This window comes from Ammospiza nelsoni, chromosome 4, assembly GCF_027579445.1.
Source record: "Ammospiza nelsoni isolate bAmmNel1 chromosome 4, bAmmNel1.pri, whole genome shotgun sequence".
Classification (NCBI taxonomy): Eukaryota; Metazoa; Chordata; class Aves; order Passeriformes; family Passerellidae; genus Ammospiza; species Ammospiza nelsoni.
The window spans coordinates 31,553,128-31,581,093 of NC_080636.1; the positions used below are offsets into that span (position 1 = coordinate 31,553,128).

The 27,966-nt window shown below is 40.1% G+C and overlaps 1 protein-coding gene across 1 annotated transcript in view; it reads left to right on the forward strand.

The window, feature by feature from the left end:
* Positions 1-2,173: 2,173 nt before the first annotated feature.
* MTNR1A (melatonin receptor 1A) overlaps positions 2,174-27,966 on the forward strand; it is a 50,106-nt gene continuing 24,313 nt past the window's right edge. Inside the window, exon 1 of the mRNA XM_059470711.1 lies at positions 2,174-2,555. Within this exon, the coding sequence (XP_059326694.1) occupies positions 2,363-2,555 (193 nt within the window). The 5' untranslated portion in view covers positions 2,174-2,362. The remainder of the gene's footprint in view (positions 2,556-27,966) is intronic.

Genomic DNA, 27,966 nt, shown 5'->3' on the forward strand with positions numbered 1-27,966 from the left:
CCAGGAATGAGACAAATAACAACAGCTCCTGCATGGACCAGATTCCCTTTCTTTGAAGCAAAATCCTGGGCTGATCCTCATCGTCGCTTTACCTTCTGGTTAAAAATACCTGACCTTGAGAAACTTCGCAGCTGTCTCTGTGCAGGCAGCCCCTCCCCGTCCAGTCAAACACCCGTGGAGGTCTACTGAGGACCAGGCAGCTCTGCCTGTCTCCACGTGTGCCTGCCCTTGATCTGATATCCCCCTGATACTGGCTCCTCCTATTTTTAATCTTCTCCCACAGCTTGATAACCTACTTGTTATGCACCTACACGGACACAGCACTAACGGGCCGGGGGATGGAGGGCGGGGGCTGGTGCTGGGGGGATGCGGCTGCCATGGGCGGCTGTGTGCTCACACCACCCTCTCCCTGCCCAGGGGCTGCGGCGCCGCGCTGAGGGGTTCCTCCTCTTGTAGCGCGGTGATGGATGGGCTTTGGATGCTGCTCGGGAAGCCGTGGGAAGGAATGCTGTGTGGTGCCGATACATCTCCCCGGGATTGCTGTTTATCGGGGCGGCGGGAAACACGCTGCCGGAATATCGAGCATTTAATAAGTCAGTAAGTGATCAAATAAATCAGCACTTCTCGCACCGAACACAAGCGGTCTCGTTCACCAGCGGGAGGCTGAGCGGCGGCGCTCCTCGCTCCGCTGCCCGCGGTGGTGTAAGAAAACCGTGGGTGAATGGGAGCTCGGGGTTTCCCTGGCACTCAGCCGTGCAGGCTGGGACTGCGGCTCCTGCCAGGGCGGGGGTGCCGCTGCTGCCTCCACCGCCACCGCCCTGCCCGTCCGCGCCCCTCCGCGGCTGCGGTGCCCGGTCACACCCGCCGCGTTACGTAACCGCTGGTGACAACGGTGGCTTTGGTTATCCCTCACCTCGGGCTGCCACGGGACACAGCGCCGTCAGCCCAGGGCCGGGCGCAGGCTGCGCCGCATGAGCGCCCCGCGCACCGGCAGGGGAGCCCCGCGCTCCCGCCGCGGACCCCGCTTGTTCCCCGCAGTGCCGCAGCCCCGAGAGCGGAGGCTCCGCGCCGGACGGCGGTGGGTGCGCGGGGCCGCCCTGGCCGCGCCCAGCCCTGCGCTCCGCGGAGCACAGCGCGCACTGCCGCCCGCACTCGCAGCCCGTTGTCCTGAATGGGAGAGTGATTCCCACGCCCAGTTTGCTCGGAGATTTTCATCAGCTCAATGCCATACAAGCGAGAAGATTCAGTCAGAAGAAAGTGCCTTTTTTTTTTTTTTAATTAATTTAGTTTATTTACCAGTGCGCCCACCGCACGAGAGGGTGAAGGGGTACCCTATTCAGTCAACTGGGTCCTCCTCACGGCTGGGCAATGGCTCCCTGCTCCCTCCTTTCTTTGAAGCAAAGGCTGCTTTTGGGGAACAGGCGATCCAGACTTCACCGGGCTCGCAGGGGTGGCACGGGGCATCCCCGCTACCTTTCTCTCCGTCTTCCCTGTGCAGACCGCCCCCGCTGCCCCGCGTGCGGGGGAGGAAGAAAGGCTGCAGGGGAGGAAGGCGGGGGGGGGGGCCGCCGAGGCGCTGCGTGTCCCCCACGCCGCCCCCTCGCTGCGGCAGCACGTGGTGCTCCCGGGACGCGGGTCCTCAGACGCCCCCCCTGCCCAGCCAGCCAGTCTCCTTCGCGAGGAGCTTTTTATAGCAGCCCCGACCCGCTCCCCGATGGGAGGTTTCTCGCCGCGCTCACGTTACCGTGCGGGTGCGATGTTAAATAAAGGAGGGGGGAGGAGGGGAGGGGAGTTCGGCGGGCGCCTAATTAAGAGCCGGCGTTAACCAGGAGGGCTAAAAATAGCGCCGAGCGCCGCAAACCACCCAACCGCAGACAGCAAGCCCCGTCGATCCCTGCCGCGCCTCCGCCGGTGAATGGAGCGGCCGGCGCTGAATGGAGCGGCCGGGAGCATGAATGGGGAAGCGCAGCGCGCCGTGAATGGGGCGGCGCGGCGGCCGCGGGGGGGCGCTGTGGCGCCGCGCGGCAGCAGCTGGAGCCCCGGCCGCGCACGTGCCGGCGCGGGGGCGGCTCGGTGTCACCTGGCGGCAGCGGTGGCGGCGGGCGGGGCGGCGGCGCGGGCGGGCTATAAAAGTGTCCCGCCGCGGCACATGCACACTTCGGGGAAACTTCCTGCCGGAGCGCCGGCCGCAATGGGAGGCGCGCCCGCTCCCGCCTGCCCCGCTCCGCCCTAGGGCGGGCAGCCCCGCGGCGCAGGGCGGCCGCCGCCGCGACCCCCGCCCCGACCCGAGCTGCCCCCGCCGGAGGCAGCGCGGGCGGGCCCCGCCGGTATCCGGTAGTGCCCTGGGAGGTTCGGCGGCAGGATGAGAGTGAACGAGAGCGAGCTGAACAGCTCCGTCCTCCCGCGGGACCCGCCGGCCGAGGGCGCCCCGCGCCGCCAGCCCTGGGTGACCTCCACTTTGGCCGCCATCCTCATCTTCACCATCGCGGTGGACCTGCTGGGCAACCTCTTGGTCATCCTGTCCGTGTACCGCAACAAGAAGCTGCGAAACGCGGGTAAGGGGCGGCGGGGAGGCCCGGGGGCGCCGCCCGGGCTGGGGCGGGTGGGGGTCCCGTGTGCCCGGGGGGCAGCGCCGCGGCCGCTCCGTCTGCCGGAGAAACTTTCCCCGAGCGCGGAACTCCGGGCTGGGCTCTGTGTCTGCATCCCCAGCTGGCGGCTACAGGCTGTGGCAGATGCCAAGAGCTCCGTCTTCCCTGCCGAGTCGGTAATCGAGCGGGAAAGGGTATTTTTAGCTCCCGCCACTGAATCCTGGCGCTATTTTTAGCTCTCGGCAGTTCCCACCTAGCAAAAGAGGATGGCAAGTAAGTCGTATTTAAGAATGAGATTGAGCCACGGTACCGGGGATGCTGCCTTGGCATACAGTGTGTGTCTGTGCATGCTGGATGCTATTCTTCTGATTGATTTTCTTTGAGTTACAGAAATGTCTTCAGTAACAAATTCTATGGTTGGAGCTTCAAATCAAGCGAATGTGAAGTTATAAACATTGCAGGATTCAGACAGTTCCCTCCCCCCACCTTTGTTCGCCTCCTACTTGCTGTCTAGGTCTTTGGGGAATGGAAAACATCTAACAGAAAACAGCTTTAGGCACTTTTAAAAAAAATCAGTCTCTAATTTTGACAGGATAGAATCTGTGCTGGTCTATTGAGTAAATCCCTCTTAGTTCATGGATTATTGGTCAGACAGGCAGGAACTTCTTCAGATTCATTCTGCTTTATCATGTCGGACCAGCTGCTGCGCACGTGTACCAAATCTGTGCACTCCAAACCCTATGCATCTTTCATTGAAAAAAATACAGGAGCATGGGAAGAGATCTGTACTGGCAATGAAAGCAGAATTTCACTCCATGACGACTGAGAAGCTGCTTTTATTTTTTATTTTTTTCACAACTGGGCTTTTATTTTTTTCACTACTGGGCTGTCGAGGTCTCCATTACTACTGCACTAAGTTCATTAGTTAATAGCTTTAAATTCATCTGAGGGGGAACTTGAGCCTGGGCTTTGAGCTAGCCTAAGAAAGGTATCTAGTACTGGACTCTGGCAGACAGTGGCATGCTTGTCTTTCTGAGGTTAATTCAGGTAATTCTAGTGGATTATCTACTTCAGTTTCATTCAGCCACAGTGGAATGCCGCACACAAGATCAAAATGAAGAATAACAGATTTTAATTTTTTTCCTCTCTACAATTGCCACTGATGTAAATTCTGAAAGCTCTATTATCTTCGTGCTTTCATTGGCAGAAATGTCATTCACTGGAGCTGGCAGGGCAATACGTGTCTGTAATTGAGAGGAGGCTCCAACTCCCTAAGTCCAAGTGAGCACTTGACTACCTTTGTTCCTTGGAAGACTTTTGGATGGAGGGACAAAAGGGTTGAGACAGGCATACTACTGGGGTTACTCTAGGGGAATGGGTGATATTCTCCACTTCCTTAATTTATAAATCTATGCTTTGGCACTTCTGTGGGTAGTTTGCAATACGGACAAATCTGAAATAAACATGGTGTCATTTTTCTGGAGACATAACTGAATGCTTGGCTCTGTGTGTGCATATCTCTGCTGTAGATATCATGTAATCCCTCCTGAATCTCGACATGTGCTCACTTGCTCTCTCTTACTGCATTTCTTGTTCTTGCCTTTTTTGTCAATAGTGACTGTTAAGAGCTGCAATAAACTGGCAACAGCTAGGAGAGTAGAGCATTCTTCTGAGCATAAATTGTTTGAGACTGGAACATGAACTAGATACTGCTTGATCCCCTGAAACTAAGGATTAATTAAAACAAGTACATACTCGGTACAATATGGTGATTAGTTTATAGTCTTGATTTAGGAGAAAAATAGGCGCAAGTTTTTAAAGCTCTTAAGTTTGAGGGTTTCTCTCTTTAAATATGGGGGGGTTAGTAAATAGATTAAAGGAATCTCTGGAAATAACACAAGTTTATAAAGGTGTTTTAAGTGTTCTTGAGTAATCCTGCAAAAACCTGTGCCTGGGAATAACTTTATTTACGTAAGCAGCACCATTTAATTGAGCCTTCAATTAGGACTTAGGCAAATAAATTTGTAACAGGAAGTAAGTATTTAGAAGACCCTGGCCTAATATTGGTAAGTTTGAAGACTAAAGCCTTCCAAGTGTTGTTTTTCCTAATTCAGATTATTCAGGAAGAGATTACAGTGAAAATAATCTGATTTATCCATACAACTATTTTGTAACTTGGAAATGCCAAAGGCAGTTACAACTTTTTACAGAAACGTAATAAGAAAGAAACTTCTACTTTTGCAACAACTTTTATTAATTAAGTCTTGCTGGCACATTTATTGAGGAAAAAGGACACAGGATGAAAATTCCACTGGAAAAAGGTCAGGGAGGAACAGAAGATACCTCCTGAAGAAAATATATCTCACTGAAGATTTTCTTCCCTCTTTGCAAGAGAGCACTAACAGAAATAAAGAGTATTTAACCCTTTCACAAAAAGGTGGATTTGGTGGGGGAAAGCATCTTTCATCTCTGTCCTACTCTCTATTATATACATATGTATTGGAAGATACTACAAATTGAACCTGTGGACTTACAATTTTAAAAAGTGCATTGGGGAATAGTAGGAAGGCCTAGAAAAACCTTCTCAACAAGTGGTGTAACCTTCCTGACAGTCAGAAGGTTAGTAAAAGACACTGATCAAAGCAGAGAAGTCAGTAACTCAAAGAAGTTTGTCTCAGCAAGCGAGGAGTGTCTGATACTACAGACTCCTTCATAGGCACAAGCATGGCTTCAGTAGATGCTCTTCTAACACAGAAGCTGATGATGCAACTGGTAGGATCCTCTTTTATTTAATGTACTTGACTTGTAATAAGTTTCATAGTTCTGGTCTGTTATTTCTTTTATGGTGGCTTGTAATCCAAGAGGTGCCTGACACCAATTCAGTCCTGATGGGAGCAGCTGTAATTTAAAGCTGACCTACACAAAGACTGAATTTGGTTTATGATATCTGTAATCTTTTAACTTTGAAACAAAGTTCAAGGGAAACATTCAAGGCATAAGGATTTTAATGACCATATCTTGGTAGCGTATTCATGCAGCTTGAACTTTAAACTGATGTGCCTTCTTTAATAGCCAATTTTCAAAAAGAATGAGAACAGATAATTTTAAAAAGAAGTTTTGTGTAAATCCTTGTCTCATTTAAACTTATAAATATTCATAGATCAGAAATAAGGTCATTCAACAGATCCACCCTGGGAAGATGCAATAACTAGCCTTAGGGAAGGTGTTGAACTGTTGGTACTTTTAACGAGTGGAATTTTTACTTGGAACTGTCAACATCAAATCAGAGCATCTCAGAAAACTGAGGAGATCATTTAAGTGATGTATGTAATAATACAGACAAATTTGTTGATTGCTGGTATCCTTATGCCTTTGTTGTTACCCACACCAAGAAAAACAATGCATCAAGAACAAGGTGAGGGAGCAGTTCTAAGCCTTTGACTATGGAGATTAGTTTTCTGCTAGTGACATTAAGATGTCAGCACACACCTGTTCTTTTGGTGACAGGTAGATTTGGGTATTCAGTGACTGCAGGACTGGACCATTCTTAAAGTCAGTGGAGAAAGTTTTCTTGAATGGTATTACACCTCTTGCTCTTCTTGCTCTTCCTTTTGAAGCTGCTCTCTTGGCCTGGCGGGTTGCTTTTTTTCTGGGCGTTTGGTGTGCTGAGGTCCAGAGGTTCCCTGGCTGCCCCCTCCAGTGGAGTGCAGTGTGGGAAGGGAGGCCCAGCAGCCTCAGCCTCCCTCCTGTGTGCCTGTCCCGTCTGCTGACGCTTGGCATGGGCTGGGATGATCCAGGGACTGGTGCCAAGCTGGTGACTGGCACCTACTGAATCAGGGCAGAAAGCTGCTTCTCACCGACCTCTGCTCTGTGCTAGGTGTAGCTGGGTTTTTGTACATTTTTCTAGTTTTCCATGTCCTTGGCCCAAATGTTTTGTTGCTAAAACTTTGTTACTAGTGAAGAAGGCTTAGAGGAAGTTGGACATTGCTGAGGCCCCGGGGCCCTGGGCAGCAAGATGCAGTTCATTTCACTAGGACTGCACACATGCTTAAACTTACCTATGTGTGGTAACTACTTTTCTGAATGAGATGGCAGTGACAAAGGGAAAAACCCCAATGTTTGCATGCTCAATCTGCCTCACCTGCTTTAGATCCCAAGAGTTCTGTGAAGACAGCTCTGAGTGCTCAAAAGAATACAATGAACTCAAGGGTAATATTGAGTAAGGGTAATCTCTCTAAAATCTCTTCAGATCAGTGAAGTCACTCTTGAAAGAACTAGCTAACACAGCTACTTCTGATTTTTTTTTCATTCTTTGCTGAATACTACAACCATTGCAGAATTAGGGTTGGGAATCTATCAATTAGATAGAATTTAATTTTGGAGGCTTTTCAAACTGGCCCTGGATTTTGATTCAAGCGGTGTAAGAATCTAGTTGAAGAGTGCTCCTCTCTTAATGCATTTTCTAGAATAAAAATTTTAAAAATAAGGATGGAGCTATCTTTTGATAACCAGATTGGAGATATCATCAGCCTTTTCAGAAAAATGTTGTTCTTGATGATGTTTTGTTTTTTAGTTTTAAAATTATAATATTAAATGCTCTTGTAAAGATTGTTTTACCTAATAAATGAAACTCCTTTTGTGAATTGAAACTAATGAAATCCTTCTTTTTGTCACAGGTGAACCTTGGACTTCATTTTGTGCCCTGGGAGACTGTGGGTAGCCCAACAAATCCTTGACACAAGGAAGAGTGCTTAGAAGATCAAGTTAGACCAAAAATTCAGGGTTCTGATAAAAACTGAGATATTGATGGCAATGAACATTATTTCAGAAATTAATAACTTCCAGTATTAAAAATGGTAAGCTGGTTGGGAGAAGGGGAAAATGTCTAGAGGAGATGCTGAATTTTGCCAATTGTTGAACAGAAGTGAGCATAAAAATACAGTTTCAATAAAGTTGTTCCTCAGACTGGTTTTGATTGAATAATTTACTGAATCAAAAATTTACTTCAAAGGCTTGTTTAAATGATACTGTGCTGTTAGTGACCTAAAGGTAGAGGTGAGTATTCCAAATAATTAATAATTTATTCTTACTAATGTGTCTGTCAAGCTCAGGTATTTATTCTTTTTGCAAGATTCTGCATTTTGAAGTTTTTAGACACGTTGCTTTTTCTAGTGTAGCTGCTGCCAGTGGGCAATGATACTCATATGCTCTACTCTTTGCTGTCTCTTTTAGGTTATTTTTGAGGAGTTTTTCCTTTTCTCATAAAGTTTTTTTATCTTTAGTTTTTTCATTAGCAATATCCAATTTGCTTCTGCTCTTCTCTCTTTCCTATTTCTTTTCATGCTATCCAACTTCTTTCATAACACAGATACTTCGTGTCTTTCCAGCGGTCAGACATCAGCCAGTCTAGGTTAGTGACAGAAAATGCTGCCAAGAGAAGGCATCCAGTGCTGGGGTGGCAATGTCTCTGTTTCTCTGGTCAGGCCTGCTTTCCTAGGGCAGTAAAAACTTTGTGGTGTCAGGGCAATGCTAGGCATCACAGTTTAGTTTTGCTATGTCAATAAGAGCTTGTTCCCTTTGCTGTTGGCAGTTTTTCTCTTCTAGTCACATATCTGAGCTGTCTTAAATACCATGTTTCCACTCCTGAGAAACAATTACAGACCTCTGTTCCAGGAGGACAGGTGTTACTAAGATTTCCTCAAGATAACAGAATACATACTGCTAACAACGCAGAAAATGTTTGCTTGTTGAATGAACAAATGAACATGTATTTAATGTGTGTAGTTAAAGCTTGGGACTATAATACAAATGCTGCTACTAAAAAATCCAAAGTTCTTTCCAAATCTAGCCCTCCTAAAGTCACAGGTAGACAAGTGGGATAATCAAAGTTTCGAGTAGAACAGCAACTGAAAGTAATCAGCAAAGCTGTTTACAACATTTAGATGGTAACTTCTGTAGCTTTGTGGTAGTCACTGACCAGCATGTGTAAAAAGTTTCACGTTCTATAGATTAATGAGGAGACAGACTTCCCTTCCTTGAAGAAACACTTAACACCAGAAGTAAAAATTTTCAGCTCATTCTTTTAATTTTATGAATTTCCTAATACAGTACTAGGTTGTATAGTTAGATATGCTTTTTGAAGAATAGGTGTTAGACTACTGGCCTTCATACAAATTCAGGTCTTGATTATATCAGAGAATCCTGTACTTGAGTTGGGAACTTGAATTTGTTTCTTTGGGTTTTGGGCAGGGTGGTAGGTTGGGTTTTCTTGGGGGCATCTTTTCCATTGCAAGAATTCCACTAAAGTCCTTCAATGCTTCGTATGGACTCTCTGTCCTTCCTGAGAACCCCTGTTCCTGAAAATGAGAGACAATAGAACCAGCCAATTTTAGACACTTATATGCATGACCAAGCACTGAAATTCTCTAGTCAAACACAGGCTAAGCAGCTGGAAAGGTTTATGGATGTTTTCAGATTAATTATATTTTCAGTTAGCACCTTTAAACTGGCTGTGCAGTTACCTTTGTTGTGAAAGTTGGACTGGATGTGTACTTTTTTCGTTTAGGCTACAGAAACCCCATTCAGCATGATGTGTACACGGTATTCTGCACATGGTGCTGAAGTATAAGGTCTGTTTATGTCATATCACATGGGGTTGTTTGTTTGTTTGGGGTTTAGCTTTGGTTGCAGATACAAAGTTAGCAAAATTGATTTGTGTTCAGGGAGAGGTCACCAAGCAGAGGTGGGTTGCCCCTGAGCTGACAGAGGTCAGCTCCATGCTTGGTTTTGAGGTCAATGTGACTTCTTTTTTAGTCAGCTGTTCCAGCTGCACCAAGTAAAAGCCTATTGAGGTTCTGGTGCAGCTGCCAGAACTTTGTTACTCAGCCAGGCAAAGTGGCCAGCTCTGTGGAGATGAACCAAAGTGGTGAATGGGCATGAGTACAGGGATCAGCTTTGAAAACTGATATCCAGTCACACCATGCAGAAGTTCCACCAAGTCTTTGCATTCTGGGAAAAAAATTGAGTATTCTTTTTCCCCAGTAGTGACTACAGGTTTCATTTTATGTTTGTTTTCTAGAATGACTGATAAACTGTTTTCTACTCCTTAGTTTAACTTGATTTTTAAGGATGTCTTCATCTCCCTGTCTGTATTTGGGAGACATTTTTCATTTTCACAGGTGAAGGAGTCTAGTACAGCTAGGCTGTGACATTTTTATTAGGAATACTTTGAAAATCTGGGAGTTGCATGAAGAATCAAAGTTTGCATAAATGCAAATGAATCATTTACTTCAGTTGCATTTTTCTTTTATTTTGGATGAAGAATTCATGGTCTTTATTTAAAGTTAAGGCATATAAATGTAAAATACACAATCTTAATTATAGTAATTATTTACATTAAAGATGTCTCTCAGATTATCTCTGACAGTGTAATGCTGAGGTCTGCCTTCTGTAATCTGAGTATTGCAATGTGCATCAACTAACATGCAGGTTCACATAATATTAATCTACTTTTTAAAGCCTAGGTTCTTCCCCACGTTACCACTACTCCATATTACATCTCTGAACCTTCCCTGAATCTGTCACTGAATTAGCTCTCACTTTGAACACAGGATTGAATGGGACCTTTTCAGTCATCAAATACAACTTTCAGGTGTTGTGGGTGTTCATAGAAATCCTTTTGGAATCACCTTGCCCCAGCTGAAGAAGCGTTGATACATTGGAAGGTGGCTTAGTGAGGTTTTGGATGCTGCATGAAGTGTTCAAGGCCAGGTTCAGTGGTGCTTTGAGCAACCTGGTATAGTGGAAAGTGTCCCTGCCCATACCAGGGGATAGGAACTAAATGATCTTTAAGGTCCCTTTCAACCCAGCCCATTCTATGATTCCCATTGCCATTGGGTGTTTTCTGTCAGTTTATATGCTTTTGCCTTTGTAGCAATATTACATAGCATTGCTATTCCTGTAATGAGAATAAAAGTATCACCTCTTGGCTGTTGCTTTGCTAGTCAAAGGAAGGTTGATAGACTAACAGAGTGTGGTTTCTACAAAATCACCTTTCCCCTTTGCAAGGAAGCACCATCTCCAGAAGTATGCCTGATCTCTGGAAATAACTTCCCTAAAAGTGAAATCCTGGTTTTACTGAAATCAATAGCAAATCTCCTGCCAAGGTCCTGTCTTGCTTCACTTTTTGTCTCTGCAATACTTGCCCAGTGAGTAAGAAGACTGATGTACTGCTCATAGCCCTAAACCCTAAGTCTGGTAAGCAGAGAAGTCTTCCATAACTCTGGAGTTGGAATAGGATTTTTGTTGAATCACTGATAGTGTTGTAATAAAGTTGAATACAGGTAAGGGTCATGAGTGCCCGACCTATATGTCCTGAGGTGGGTGTATTGTAGGAAGCCACTTAAAATTTCATGTATAGTAGGTATGCAAGCTATTAAGTCTGGAAATTGATGCTTCAAGAACACACTTAGGAATAAAAACACAAGAGACCACCACTGATTGCTACTTTGCAGGGTTACAAATGGGAATTATTAGTTAGGACAAAGACAATTTTACTTGTACTAGAGTTGTCTGGTCAGATCACACAAGTATATTCTTGATATATTTGTCCTTTTCTACTTTCTAGGAACTCATTGTTCTTTATTACATTCATTAATCCGAGTAAATTGGGGGTTTGCTGCTGTAGATGTATAGAGGGGTGTTTCTGTTGTGAATCATATCATATGTGTATGATGTTCCTTTGGAAATTTCTCAGTCTGGCTGTCTGTGACCACTAATTTTTCAGTTGTTTTTTTTTTTTTTCCCTTGTCTGAAGAACTGTACTGTTGAGAATCTCTTCAGTGCTTGTAAACCCATCTTATTCTCCGTTCCTGATGAGGTAACACATTCCAACATCTGTCACTAAGGATTGTCATGGCATTGGCTGTGTCTTGTCTTGGGTATGTATAGAACCACATTTGTATTAAAGCACATGTAAATCCTACTGATTTTTACCATGTTGCAGAAGTTATTCAAACCAAAGGTTACTTAATTTTGTGTAGTTTAGGTTTATGAATTTACAGACACTCATACATCCAGAAACATTTCCTCTAATTGGGTGTTTTTTGTAGAAAGACCTTTTCATTTAACCTTTTTTTTTCCTACTGCAGCATCTGCTGGCACATTGTAACTCATAATTTTGTGTATTACTTGTGGATATACACACTCCAGAAATTAGTCTCTCATACACAGGAGAACAATATTCAGCATTTCTGAGGGGAGGGAGGACAGTAATTTTTACCTTTGCAGCACCTAGACACAGGTGGTGGCTTTAATTCTTACGATAAATTAGAAGAATTTTGTTTTTTTTTTTTTAATTCATGGTTGTTGAGACAGCTTCCCATGGGAATTTTTGTATTCATGAGTGTCATGTACACATAATCTTCATTGGACCAGGCTCATTCTAACTGTTCTGGATGCAAACTTTCAGGACTACAGACTTAACAAAGTAATCCTCATCAAGTTCAGTAAAAGAGCTTTTCATCTCCTCTGTATACTGGTAAGTATGGAGAAAACAGCAGTTTGTCTTAGCATATATTAAATATCTAATGTAGAGCTCAAAATGCAGTCTGATTTTCTTGCTCTTGCAGCAAAAGTTTTTGAACAATTTTTTGGCAGATGATTGGGCATTTTGTTTTCACTTACAAATTTGTGTACATACTGTTGTTTTTTGCAGGTGTTCTTATTTCTCTTGCCCCTTTAGTGCATCCCACTACTGCAGTGCTTGATAATGACTATGAACATTTTGTTGATTGGTGGGAAACTGCCTTGATTTTCTTAATTTTTGTGGCACAATAATTGTCTCCTTTGTAGGCAATTTCCAAAAATATTTTGTATTTACCTAATATATCCACTTTTGTTGCTGTGAATTTGACATGCTTTGCTCATCATGCATTTGCATTTTTTCTTTGGATGATCCGTACCCGTTGTGCTGAGGATGGCATGAAGATGACCACTCCTGTATTGAAGAACAATTTTTCACTAGCTTGCTAAATTGTTTTCTGCTGGGTTTTTTGTTTTCCTTTGGTTTTTTTTTTCCCCCCTACATTTTTCCACTGAGTGTGGATGTCAGGTTTTTTTCTGAAAGGCTCTTATTTTAGAGTTGTTGTCTGGTCTCTCCCTCATGGTCCCCTTTACATGTTCTGTCAAAACTGATATTTATACACTCTGTAAAAATAGAATTTTGAGATGCTGCAGAATTGTTGGGGGCATTAGGAATACTATACTTTTAAATGAAGTGCTGCTTTTTTAATTATTCCTGCTAAGAATTTCTAATGCATAATTTGTGACAATCTACAGGCAATTATACACTTGTGCAAAGCTTGCACTTGTACCTTGTTAATACCACTTGCAGATGTTCTTATCTGCAACATGACCTAAAGCTGTGGCTGAATCTTACAAATGTGGACATGCAGAAGTATGAATGGAAAAAAATGAGGCATACAAGATAAGTTCAAGCAACCTAGTGGGCGTAGAATTTGCAGTCAGCTTGTTATTGGTGCTTGTTTTCTACTGGGATGTCCCATCTGTCACAAGAGTGATGCATCCTTTCATTGCAAGCTTTTTTCATTGCTGGTGGGTGTTTTGTTTTCCTTTTCTCAAGCTATTGCAGTGGCAGGCCTTTGCTGCCAGAGTGTTCCTGGGGTAAAGCTGCCTGAGCATGTCTTTCTAGCGCAGACACAGCTATCACCAAAGCAGTGAATGGATTTCTAAGATCTTCTGCTTATATATGTATTCATATACCTCATATTTATCAGAAAAATTTCTTAATCAAATTCAAATTTCACAGAAATTTCACCTGTTTCTCTCTTTTGAATTGCTGATCATTCATTGTGATGACTGGATAGAATATTTGCTTACTTTACTCAAAAACAAGAAACTTGCTTGTCTTGCAAATAAATCTCCATATCATAGATTTGCTTGTGTTGTTTTTGGTCTACTCTCTTATACAGGTATTCCAATGAAGTAGAAATTTTCAATAGTAGCATTGCAAGGCAGCTCCAGTATGTTTCATTTAAGCTAATAACCTATTCTGAAGACATATTTACAGTATTATTTTAAGGATTTATTTTGTTGGAACATTTTTACGTATTCTTTTGAGAAGTACACATGCAGTATGTGATCGAATACTTTTTTATAAAAACACAAAATATTGACTTTTAGTGCACTGGAAATAAATGACTGTCTAATGATCATGTGTAAAGTAAAATTATTTTGTGACTTCTATATTCAGAAACTCTGAGCCTATACTGAGGAAAGAAGAGTCATATGAGCTGACAAATTAGGAATGCAGTGTAACTGCAAAAATTGGATTACTATGTCAGCTATAGTAGGGCACTCATTAGTCTGTAATCCTAAACCCAGCCTTCCTCTCACAGGTCTAATTATTGAGTTGGTTATTAAAAGTAAGGTTCTGCTCTCTGCATGGGTACCTGGATGATTGCTTGGGGCTGGAGTCTCTCTGAGCAGAGACTGCTCTCAGGATTAAAGGCCCCAGCCCACACCCAGTGATTAGAGCTGCAGTAATTTTGGTGCTCCTGGTGGACAGAAAGGGCCCCGCTGCAAACTCTCATTCTTGCAAGGTCATTCCAGTCCACAGGGTGCCATTCAGGTGGCAGCCTCAAAATGGTGCTGTTCTTTAGTGCTTTAATTTCTCTTGCTTCTGGAAAAGAAATGGGACTCTTCAGAGTCCAGAATATTTCAGGATGAGTTTTTTTGCTGTTAGTGTCATTTGAGAAGTATAGTCGGTAAGTATTGATATGGTTGATAAGTACCCTGACTCATTTGCCCTGAACTTAATTATTCACCTTAGTTTTTAACTCCAACCTGGAATTCTTCTTGGCCACCATGCAGAACAGTACATCTACTCAAGGATACTCTGCACCATCTGCAAAATGGATGTGCATGGAGCTAGATGCCAACACAAAAAAACCTTGTTACAAAGAGGCTTTCCAGAAGGGTCTTCACTTTTGTTCACAACATCTGGCTTCCACCAGGTTTCTGATCATCTTAGATTGCACTGTTAGAGGAATGCATTTGATTCAGTTCTTGTACTTGATCATTATCTGACAGGAATAATGAAACATTTTGTTGCTCATAAGTAAAACAAAACAGCATGTTATCCAGCATGCCCTAAAGGTTTATATAATGCATACAAGTAGGCATACTTAATTTTGTCTTTTCTTCTTGCTGTTTTTTTTTCTCTGGGGTGTTAAGCAGCTTTAGGTTGTTTTTCCAGCTCTTCAACAACAAATGGCAGCAGTCTCTCCAATGCTGTTATTTTTGCTCCTTTGGAGGAGCAGACTTCAAAAAATCTTCTAGTGAAATCCTAATGAAAGGGCATTAGTTGTCCTTTTCCTTACTGTCTTCCAGAACCATCTTTGCAATCCTCTGTAGACTTCATTAACTCCATATCCAAACTCAAAGTTCAGATGTGACCTTTTTCTTCCAATCTCTGTCCATATTGTTGAATACTAAATTTCTGAGCACTTGCATGCATGTCACCTCTGTCTTGTTCTCCCTGAGATTTTTGCTTTTAGGACTGTCCTTTTTGTTCTTCTATCTGTCATGAACAATTTTCCATATTTGTTCCCAGCTAAAGCTTATAATTCATTACATTTCATTTGATTATCTCATTGATCTTGCTTTATGCCATGATTTTCCGGCTATCAGTGTAGAAAATATAAATCCATTGGCTTCTATTGCTTTTTGCAGTCCCTAGAGAATTTTTTCCTACATGTGTTTTCTATATCAAACCCTATTTTGTTTTGTTTTAAACTGTAACTATGTTTAGGAAACAATGACTTTAAAAATTACACTTTATCACTTCATATATTCTGCATCTACATCAAATGCCTTCAGTTTACAAATCGTTGTGAAACATGAGGAATGTTCAGCTATGAAATCTCTTCTACGTGTACAGATAGGCTTGATAGCATTCCATACTAGTAGTATCTGGAAGAAAGTACAGCTACAATGCAACTTCAGTCAAAACAATTTCCAAAGATAGAAATGTTTTAGTAAGTTAGAGAAAAAGACTTGAACAATCTGAAATACAGCATTTAGGATTTACTGGTAAGTATTTGTTGATTCTTGCTGTTCAGCTTTTTTTTTTGGATTATGGACACTGGACAATAGAGTTTGCTGGGAGTTAAGCTGTTTAAATCAGTACCTATTGCTTTGTTTATTGTCCAGACAGATGGCTTGTTTTAGTGGACTGGCATTGCCTTCAAAATTTCATGTACTGGCACTGTTCAGAAAGGAGGGGCTATGGAGAAGAGAATTAATAGGAATTTTGAAATTAATCTCAATGAAGTGAAGCAAATAGTAGAATAATTTTGAATGTGACATTCCCGTTTTCTAGTTTTGGGAATTCAGACAAAAAAATCACTGCGTGTTTTTCTGTCACTAGTGACTTTTACTGATACAGTTAACTATTGCTTGGATCTATTGATTTCCCTGATAACACTGTAAAGCCCTTCAAGCAGCAGTAGTGTATGCATTGTGCAGACCATTGACACCAAAAAAAGATAACAGAAGTATGTAATAAAACAATAAGAGTAAGGCCTTTCTAAGTATGGAACAAAATTTTCCAACCACATGATTTTTTTTCAGAATTCTATTGTTAGCTTGGGAAGCATTTTCCAAGAGAGTAAAATACTATCTGGAACTGACATCAGTCTGTTTTATTTGAACCCATACTGTTTATATGTTTGTTGACCTTTTTTTGAGGCATGTGCAATTCTAAGTAATGTCTTATCAGCTGAGAATGAATTTCCTTCTTATTTTACAACTGTCTGTCTCTGGTTACATCCACTGTTGTAATATTGTAAAAGCCCAGGTTTTAAGCCATTTTTGGTTTTCACTGTTTGGGTGATAGTGTATGTATGTATGTAGCATTCCAGTTGTGCTACTAAATCTACTTGTTCCAATACTTTATGTTCTCATGAACATTTCTCAGCTTCATTCTTTTGTCTTGAACAGTCTTTTGTTCCAGTATGACAGCCATAGTTCTTTATCCTAAATAACTGCAGAAGATATCATCTTTCACAGCCATAAAGAAGCCTTGTACCAAACTATAACTGCAGCTTTTCTTCCAACTTGGTTTTTCATAGAATGAGCATATAGTTAATGCATTTAATTTCTTTTACTACGTCCCCAATTTTATCTGATCCATCTTTCTGCTTTCTGTCACTTACTTTCTTCAGTGTCTCCTCATATTCTCTTTGAATTTGTATCTTTTAACTAGTGCATGGATGCCTGTAGTGTCCATCCTGTTTCTTTTGTCAGTGTTGCACTAATCCACCATTGATTTTATCCTCAAAAAGAAAAAAAATATTTATATTGTGTGTCTAGCATGCACATTTTAGCTGAGTATTTTTTAAATATCCTTTTTCTTTCTTTCAGAACACCTAATTTTTTGCATCACTTATTTGGTCATCTGATTCTAAATGTTGCTTGTTATGTGTATAGACTCTTCTTATTTCTTAATAGTTGTGTTAGGATCTTTAAGATCAATACAATGCCCACAGCCTCACAAGGAATTTCAGGTGCTGCATAGTGAGATTTATTTGAGTGATGGATGCATGTTCTGACCATGCCTAGCACGGTTTGTTTAGCATATTTAGGTATAGCAAAAAAGAAGCTTTTCAACTTCAATGGTGCTGTAATACTTTTTGAGAGAAACTATTAAGATCTATCCTTATTCTGGACTGTTGCTTCACTAAGGTCATTTCACCTTGGGCTTTTTGGATCCTTTCACACCTTATGTGTGTCAGGTAAGGCAGTGTCAGACTGTCTTACCTGAGTGAGACCTACTATCTCTGTAAAGTGAGTGTCCATAATAATGCAGTATGTTGACTTCAGTCACGTTAAAAAGCTTGAGAGAACCTCTAAATACTGTGAAGAATACCAAGTTTCTCTGAATCTCAAGCCTTATATGGTATTTATTCTGTAGCACTTTAGAGATGAGGCAGAGATTTGTGAATTTGTGTTTGGGGTAAGTCACCTGTTCTGAATATGGGAAATTGTGATTTTATTGTGCCCCATTAATTCAAGATTTGTGGCTTTATATAGAGTGCAGACTGTTATCCTGTGTGGGGCCAGGAGTTGGACTCAATGGTCCTTGTGGGTCCCTTTCAACTCAGTATATTCTGTGGTATGTCATTGAACATATTAATTTCTGAACTTCACGTTTTGTACTGTCTCTGCTCTTTTGTTAGTGTTCTGTGAGTCTGTCAGTATGCAAATCAGTCTTGATCTTCCCATACATTTTGAAAAATTTTTATGGAGCTTGTGAAATTCTGTAAATGTACCTTATATGATGCATAAACAACTTTGGAACACTTGAATTTTTCTCCAAACATCCTTTATTATAAATTCCTTTTCCTTACAAAAGTCAATGAATATGAATAATCAATGAATATGTCCAACACACCTTCAAATAATGAAATTATTCATGTAATTAGATGATTTTTTTATAATCATGTACTGACACAACTGAAGTTGCACAGCTGGTTTTGGGTGAAGTGATAAAATGAAGATAAACATTAGGGAATGTTTACTTTATTTTTTTTTTCTTTGATTATTCCAAAATGTGTCATTTTGAGAGCATCGTTTGGAAGGCAAGGCTAGAGGATTTCATGAGACTGTGATTCAGCTGATCCTTGGCTCAGTTACATCATGGTCTTTCCAGTACAGCTGTAACTAAACATTTGTTACTGGATTGCAGGTACTGGATACTGTGGCCTCCCTCTAAAACATCTTAATTTCCAGCATTTTCATATAATACTATTTAAAACTCCTGTGTCCATTTTGTCTTTTTGATCTGGTATGTCATGAAGATCATTCACTAGTGATACAAGTCCCGTAGGTCATGGGAATTCTTTTAGCTTCATGTCTGCCCTTTTAGCCACACTGTTTAATTGACTTTTCTGCCTCATATTGCCTATATTCAATGAAAATAGAGCTTTTAGAATTTTTACCTCAAATGACAGTTCAAGTAACGTCTAATATGTCCCAGAATATATTTTCTGTCACTTTTTGCATCAGTACCTAAAGCTTGTGCAGCTTGTGCTATTCTTCACTGAGCTGGCCCTAAAATCTTCATTTTACCAGGTGGAGTGTCATCTCTTCCACTACACTTCCAGGGCTTCTCATACTGTTGAAAACAGAAACTTCACAGAAGATACTGTACTCTGCCATAAGCAGTAGATGGGCTTCAGTTGCATACCCTTCCTTGCTAGATTGCTCCCATCAAAGAAGTTGCCATTGTTTTAAAGTGTTTATCCAAAAAACCTACAGTGCTGCTTATCTACAGGCAGTTCTGTCTGTTTTCTCTTAAGACCAGCATGTCTGATGATCACATTCAGAAGACTGCAGGATATCTGTGAATAGATTTACTGTAAAATTTTACAGGTCTCCTTTAGCTTGTGAATTTTTAAACTTCTAATAAAATTGTTTATGTCCTTGTAAACAAGGTGAAATACCAGTCAATGGTGACTATGCATGTGTGAAAATTCTACTGACAGCCATAAAGTAGTCATGACATATAGGCTTGGAATAGCTTAAAAATCACTACAAGAAAAGCTAATACTGTTTGCCACTCTATCTATGGTCTTTGCTTCTTAAATTGCAGGCTTCAGAACTTTCTGGAAAGTTTCTGTTGTGCTGACGGTGATGTTTATATGTTGAGGGTAATTCTAAGGGCTAATGACTTAGAAGTATTATCATCAGAGAGAATTAACAAGCTTTTTTTACATTGAAACATTAGTCTGGCTCTAGCAGCCAAATGTTCTCTCTCATAAAAGCTAAGTTAATCTGAGAAGACTCCTGAAAAATCTTGTCCCTGAAGAAGATAAGTAGCAGAGCTGAGGTCACAGAGTACACCACAAATTAAGCCCCTTGCATGGCTCAAAGATTTGTTAGCGCAGCTGTAAACAGAAATTTTCTAAGAAGCATTTCAGTGGTCCCTCTGTTTATAGTGCAGTGATTAAAAAATTGAAACTCCCATGACCAGTTTAAAGGGAAAGACAAATATGGAAAGAGTCTTGTTTTCATTTCCACATGCCTTACCTACCAATTTGAAAAAGTATCTTTTAAACCAGAAGAAAAAGATGTTTTGTTTATGGCAGGAGAAATTAAAGTACATAGTAGTAGGAATAATATTACCCATTTCATGCTTTTATCTATACTGCTCATCATGGACTGAGCTTCTATGTAATAAATACTGCAAAAGCACCAAAAGCAGACTTCCCTCTTAAAAGGGTTACAATTAAGCCATTATGAACTCAGTTTGTGCAATTTATCAGTTTATTATTTGAAGTCTGATTAAAGCAGTATTCCAGAATTCTCTGCTAATCATTCATTCCAGATGTGTGTCAGAGCTATAACTTGTATTACAATTGGACAAGACGTGGCGGACTGAAAGACTGTTTGGTGTTTATGTACTGTGTATATCATCTACTAAGGGAAATATATCCCTATTATGTCGTATCTTTTGTATTGCTCAGAGCAGCACCCCTTACAATAATAATTTCATTTATAATTAACATCTGTATAGCTCTGGCTGCACATTTTCTGCCTTCTCTGTATATGAGAATACACCTAGTGATTTATTTATCTTCAAACTTAATTTCGGATGGACTGAGTATCTCAAACTGTTCTGATCAATTCAGTGTCATATTTCATCTATTGTATGAAAATCCAGAGCCATCTGCTTCCTTGAATTTGGCTGTGTGGATTTTTTACCTTGAACTGAGATTCTCAGTGGATCTTAATAGCTGTGGTATTGCCCACATTTTGTTGTGTGAAAGTAGGGTGTCTGTGCCACTACAGAGTTTAGCTGTTTTCTCCTTAATCTGCTTTAAATCAAAAAACCACATCCTTGACTCCTGTTAGTTCCCTCAGCTTTAGGTACTGGAACCCTGTTCTAAGGTCTCATCAGACTCTTCTCCAGGCTGAGCAGCTCCAACTCTGTCAGTCTGCCTGCTAGGAGAGGTGCTCCAGCCCTCTGATCAGCTTTGTGGCCCTCCTTTGGACCTGCTCCAGCAGCTCCACATTGTTCCTACACTGGGGACCCCAGAGCTGGATGGAGTATTCCAGATGGGGTCTCACCAGAGCAGAGCAGAGGGACAGAATGCCCTCCCTGTCCCTGCTGGCCACGCTGCTGTGGATGCACAAGCCCAGGACACGTTTGGCTTTCTGGGCTGGGAGCGCTCATCGCTGGGTCGTGTTGAGCTTTGTGTCAACAACAGCCCCAAGTAATGCTGCCCAAGTCAAAGGTATTGACACAGCAAGACTGCAGCTCAAAAACACTGAGAGGTGGAAAGCAAGTACCAGCTTCTCTGCCCTGACTTTGGAGCAGAGAAAATGGCAGGGAAGTTGGACTCACAGGAGCATTGTTGAGGTAAAACTTTCCAGCTGAAGAGTGTGCAGTGTACATCGCTCCTGTACTGTTATGGGCAAGCATAGAGTTTGTGAACATCTGTAAGTAGTGGAGGTTTTCTGTTTCTCTCCTTGAGATAAAAGATTTTTTTGTGTTTTGGGAGCTACTGACTGGGAAGTAATTCATTCTGTCCTCTTCAGAAAAACCTGCATAGGTAGGCAAGGCTTTACAGTTTGCTGTCAGGATTTTTTAGAAATTCAGTTCCCGCTGTCTTTCAAATATAGTCACCTCACAGAGAACTCACATTGTTTCTTTTTTCACATGACCGTTTTTGTACAAGTGAAGAGGACAGAAGGTGGTCACTGATGGGTTGTTTTGGTTTGGTTATTTTCCAGACAGCATTCTTTTTCAGGGCAGTTCCGTTTAAACATGTAAACATGTTAAGGATATTGAATGCCCCAGTCAAACAATGCTTATCCCTGAAGCTAACATATGTTGAAATGCTTTTGCAGTGCTTAGCTATGCATGCCACTACTGAAGTGTCTGGAACTGAAAGCCATTATGAAGATTGTTTTGTTTTGTTTTTCTTTTTTTTTTCTTTCTTGTCTAAACTGAATTTAAGATTAAAATGTAAACAAACAGAATGCTGACACTAAATTTGCAACAAGTCCCAGGAATACTTCAGTTATTTCAGATAGTTCTGTCTTCATCTTATTGCAACACCTCCACAAAAGCAGATCATGATTGATGTATTAAACATCTAGGGGGAAAAATAGCTTCAGTGCCAGTTATACTTGAGAAGAAGAGGCAAAAGTATTTTGTTTTCTATCCAGATACTCAAGGCACTTTCTGCTCAAATGACTCAACTCTTCTTGTGGTAAATGAAGTATTCAAGATGAAGTTCCTAAGACATGTTTTCTAGCAATAGTGACTGAAAGATTTCTTATGTCACTGTATCTACATGCCTCCTATGCCCATGCTCCAGTCACTCAGATACATGGATTTTATCTAAAATCAAAATCTATTCCAACACACTGCATTCCCCTTTGGCTTATCCTTAGCTGCTTGAATTGTCACAAAAATCATAATAATAAAGACAGCTGCTTTCCATCAAAATAAAGCTTGTGATGCTGTTTTATGAGTACTGATAATCCAAAGCTGTGCACATCGATTGCAGTCCAAAATTCAGAAGGAAATTTCAGCTAAATTTTTTAGGCCATATATGTTTTTGGTTTTTTTAAGTTAATTCCCAGGTGGTTCTACATTTTACCCCATCTTTCAATATTTTTCAAATAAAAGATGTTATGAATGCTATGAAACAACCAGGGGGTTTTCTGGTTTCTAAAGGCAAATGGATGGTTTGAAAGTGGCAAATTTGACCATTTCCAGCAAGAAAATGTTGACTATTTTGTGTCAGTGATTCCTTCCCCTAATCACATCTTTTAAGCTAAATGGCACTTTTTGCAAGTTTTCTTTTTTTCTCCCAAAATTTCAAAGAGCGTAACTGTCATAAGGGAACATCATTTCTCTTTAGAAACGAGATGAGGTTGCTACCTCGGAGACTGTCAAGCCAAATCTGCCTGATGTATATGCTTTGTGAATAATATCATTAGCAACTGCATGAAGCAGAAAGTCTCTTTAGACTCCATCTGCATTGTAGTTATCCAGCATGGAAAAACATCTCACAGCAGTATTTTCAACATTTTAGAAATTATATAGCCACAGTGATTGCTGTCTGATTTTTGCCTGGCATATAGTAGTGACTAAAAAATGATCTCTCACATTACAATGGCTTTTGAATACTGAATGTGATGTATAAACATGACCTGAAAAAGAAAATATAAAACATTTGGGTACTTACAATATATATCTATATATATATATATTTACACTTTTGTTTGTAATTGGAAATTTTGCTTTGTTCCACTATGTGTCTCTTCAGCCCTTTAGTCTTTGGGGAATTTAGAAAGCAGCATTAATAACTCCCAAAATACTGGATGTGTCAAATTCTATAGTGATGAGAGAAAACAGCTGTAGGAAAATGTCAAGGAATCAATCTGCCTCTTGTCCTGCCTAACACAGGATCAGCTGTACAAATATGACCCTAAAAAAGGATCTCCTCAGCCAATTCATTACTGGATTTCAGAATCTTTCTGCTTAATTCTGTGCTGTAAGGTTATGGAGTAAAAACTGAGTTTACATCTATGCATGCAGAAACTCCTTTCTCATTCTCTTCAGAGTTGTTTCTCTTCCTGCTTCCAATGACATGTGAAATTGATGAAGAGAACTCAAAAGTATCCCCATCAATTTGTGGAGAGCCTATCTTTGTCACATGTCTGTGAGGCATACAAAGACTAAAAATACATAATCATTTTCCAATAACATAATAGGAGAAATATTCAATTGCCCTTTGTCCTTCACCCAGGACTTTATGAAGAAAATTCTCAAAATATTTTGACCAGATAGACATCTCCTTTGGGTCCTATCTTATTGAGATGTATGGCAAAAATGTCTACATATGTTGAAATGTTTAAAGTTTTTGAAGTCAAAATCTTTAATTTTAAATTATATTAGGTTTTAGTTTTGCTTCAAGATAGATTATAACTTTTTGAGAAAGAAAAAAACAACTTTTAATATTTTTTAAATTAAAAAATAAGAGTTTTTTTCTGTAGCTTGACAGTAGCAAGGTATGGTTTAACAATGAAGTTTCCATACTTGTGTATTGAAAACAGTATTTATCTTCTTGCAGAAGTTTAGTTTGTTTTTTTTTTCCCCGGAAAGTTTGTTTCCAGCACCCTACTGATGTTAATGATCCATTACTCTTTCAGAATTCTCAGAGCCTCATTATGAAAGCTTGGTAAGTTTGATATGTTGCCAAATTCACTTTCAGCTTCTGTTTCCTTTTTCCTTTTTTGGTCTGGTAGAATTTATTTGTTTTTTGTAAACATGTACAAAAAACTCAGTCTGATGATATTTGAGTAATGGTAAGAGCACCCCACCTTGGATGATACACAAGTCACTGTCTAGAGCAGTTCAGTGTGCTTTTTGCAGGCAACATCTAAACAAATTACGTTAAAAAGGGGAAAAAATATCTTTTTGATTGCTTTCCATTCTGCTGAGGATGGGAAGGGTAAATGGTGCAATTCTGTTGCAATTTCTGAGAGATTTAGTCCATTTTGTGCATAAAATAAACAAATTAATATCTCTAGAAGCAAAACTTTCTCTTCTGCCTACCAAGTACTAAATATATTTTTACTGATTAGAGGCTTGAAAAAAGTCTTCCAACCTTTTCACGTGTCTTTCCACCTTTCTTACATAAAGTCCTCATTTTATCAGCCACGATTTTAATGACAATTCTTCTGGAAGAAAAACTAGGTATCAATTCCTCGGTAGATATCTCTAATATTATTTAATCTTTTTTCATCTTCTGAAATCTAATTTCAGGTATTCTCTTTTGAAGAAGTTTTCCATCAAATTATGAAATAATAACTCTATATGTAATTGAATCTGAATTCATTTCAAGGGCAGTATTAAGATGATGAAGTAAATGTTGGTTGACCCTTCATATTTGGAAAAGAAGAATGAATGGCAATATTAGAACAATCATGAATTATGCACCAAGTCATGATAGTGCTGCAAAACTTCAGATGCTTGAATTTCACTAACACACCAATCATTATTAGAGAAACTGGACCTCTGCAGTTCAACCCCCAAGTCAAATTCTTCCTTTCGATCCATTTTTGGGGGGTATTTTCCTGAAGCCTTAACCTTAATCATCTTCTGCTTTACAGTCAGTGGACAGCTCTGCCCATTATCATTGCACCATTCAGCCTGTCAGAATTCATTAGCATGCCATCTACAGAGAACTCCCTCTGCAACCAACTGTTTGTTAATTCATCTACAGAAAACTCGGAGGAATTTTGTTAAAGAGCCATTTTAGGCAAAATATTTGACTTATCCTTCCTTTGGCACTATTTAGCCAAAGGTTCAACAAACGTCAGATTTTTACAGCTCACCCACACTTGGTAAGATTTTTTCTTCTTGAGATTTTGAAAGTAAAGTGCTTTGTTAGCAATGATTCTGGCAGTGGGCAGATACTAAAAAAAAAAAATCATGCAATATTACTGCATCAAGCTGTTTAGAACTCTTTTCTTCCCTGTAGGGAATTTATCTTCAGTTAAGTACACTAAAAATAATAAGTTGCAGTATCTTTCAATCTGGAAGTTCCATTATTACTTGATGTACCTAAAGCATATCTTTCTGAGATTGCTACAGGGCATTGAAACTCTTCTTTTGGAATGAAATTTATTAATTTTTGTTAAGCTCAACATACTTTTATAAGAATGTTTCCATGACGATGACCAGTGTCTTCTTTAACTGAAATGAGCTACTTGATTTCATTCTTATATTGCAGTGCCAAATAATTTAAATAATAATGGACTTCAGTATTGTATTTAAGTTTATAAATAAAATTCCTATAAAATTTTTTCATCTTTTCTTTTTGCCTTCATAGGAGTGTGAAAATAAAATAGTCTGTCATATGCAGGAGTTTTCTCCTTAGAAAATGAATATTCTTCTAAGCCAAAAATGCCTAGGCAATTTCCTGAACAGGAGGTACACTGTATTGTGTCAAAGAACTAGACACCAAAATTTCTACAGGTTAAAGTACCAACCAAATTTGCTGTAAAGCAGCAATCAAAATACCTCAGTTAGGAGTAGAGTATCAGAGGCATCTATAAAATCAATGGAAATGCCTCAAGGAAGCTGGTCAGCTGAGGCAGAATTCCCCATCAAGTTTTTTCACAAAGTGCCAATAGAGAAGGTTGATAATAATGAGCACTATTATTAATTTTCTGAGACATGTCATTTTTCTCATTAATCAAATATCTGGTTGCTATTTGCTCCATTCCCCTAGTAACTCTTTCTGGGTTTCAGTTTGGTTACTGGGATAACTAGGATAACTACTCATTCTTAAAACCATCCAGTGTGTCGGAATCACTGAGAGGAAGAGAGAGGCCTATTAATTATCACAGAGAAGGAACAACGTGAGCGGTTTCATTGAAAGGTATGAAGTTTAATTTTCCCCAATAAATACACAGCAGTGTGGAACATCATGATGGAGACAGCAGAAGCCAAAACAATGAATGTATGTCTTTGCAAGTTGGAACAGAGATACAGAGGATTAAGAAAAGCAAGACACAATTTCTTGCTTCTCTTCTTTTTTAAAAAAAAACCTTGATTAGAAAATAAAATAATCGAAGCTGTCATGCTTATTTTTTGCCTGTGGAATCTGGGTGTGCAGGAGTTAGCTTTCTCTCCATTACACTTAGCAGATCTTTTGGAAAAAACCCAATAAACCAACACAGAAATAAACAAAGGAAAAAAAATCCCCATACCCAACTCCAAAAAACCAAAATCCAAGGGAAACCATGTTCGAAATCTGCCATTTCTAACCAATTTGGAAAAAGTTACAGAAATTTATTTGAGTTAAATTTTGTCCAAAGGGATAACTTTCACTAAAATAATGCCCGGAGAAAACAGACAGAATTCCAAATGTAGACTCGTCTAATGAGAGCTGAGATAAACCAGCAAAATCCAGACAAGGCCCATGCACACACAAAGACTTTTATTTTAATATAATTGTACAATAGATTGTAGACTCTGTAGGAACGTACATTCAGTGCAGAAAATTAGAAACATTCCATTGTTTAGTCTGATTTAATAATATTTACCACTTGCTGGGTGCATTCAGAGAATGGACTCTCAGGCCTGTGAGAAAATCTGGTCACTGCAGTGACGCTGGAAATAGCACTGAAGGGCCCTGTCTGTTCCCCAGAGCAGCCCCACACAGGAAAAGGCCGTGTGTGAAACATCTCAGCCCCCTGAGCACCTGCCTGCTGTTCTCTGCTGGCTCTGCAGGACTCACCTGGGATGGGCACAGATAGCAGTCACCTTCAATTGCTCTTCTCCATTCATTGAATTTAGAATTTTTGGCGGCTCTAGGAAGTGCCAGGATCAATTTGTGGCTTCACTGTATTAATTATATAAAGCTTAGAGGCAAGCTTGGAAGGGGCAGATCAGGCTCTGACTGCAAGGTAACAGATCCTGGCTATTCCCAGAATCTCTTACTCTGTAGTGAAGATTGTATTGATACATCTGAAGTTTTAGAGCTTATCCAAAAGTTAAAGGTTCACATTATCAATACAAGTTCCAATCTACATCTGCTCTGATTGTTTTTAACTCAGTACTATGATGTGAGTTTAAATAATCTGGAATTTCTGAAGATTCATCTTTTCCCCACTCTCTTATTTTAAAAAGGAATTAAAAGCCCATTGACATCAACAATAAAACTTTAGTAAAAATTTCAGTATGAGTTGGATCTGATATTAATTATTCATAAGAAAATAATTTCAAAATAATGGATTAGGTTAGACTTTAACATGTTCATATTAAAAAAAAAGCTAGAGTAAAAAAAATACAGTTTTTAAAATAAAAAAATGCATTCAACTCGTTGTCATTTCCACTACCAGACACTAGAGGGGAAAAATGTTCCATGTTTTTAGACCATTAAGATGCAAACTAAGCTGTAATGTATTCCATTTTATGCATCACTTCTCAGAATAAGAATGCAGAGTATAATACATTTGTTATAGATTTTCTATTTGTAGCAGGAAATGATTAATTATACTGTATTCATATTGTTATTGATTCACTGAATTACAGACACTCAGACATGGGGTTCATAACAGCATTTGTTACTAAATAGTAAGCTGGCATCAAGATGTGATACAGTCTGATTATTTAATCCTTACAGAGTATGAAAATCCATTAAAATACAATGTATTTTAATTAAAATGTAAGAACTTTGTCCAGTTGATGGTAGCTTGTTCCTTTACTTTCTATGTATGGATAAATTCTTGTGAACATGTTCATTCATGGAAACTGCATGTTTTC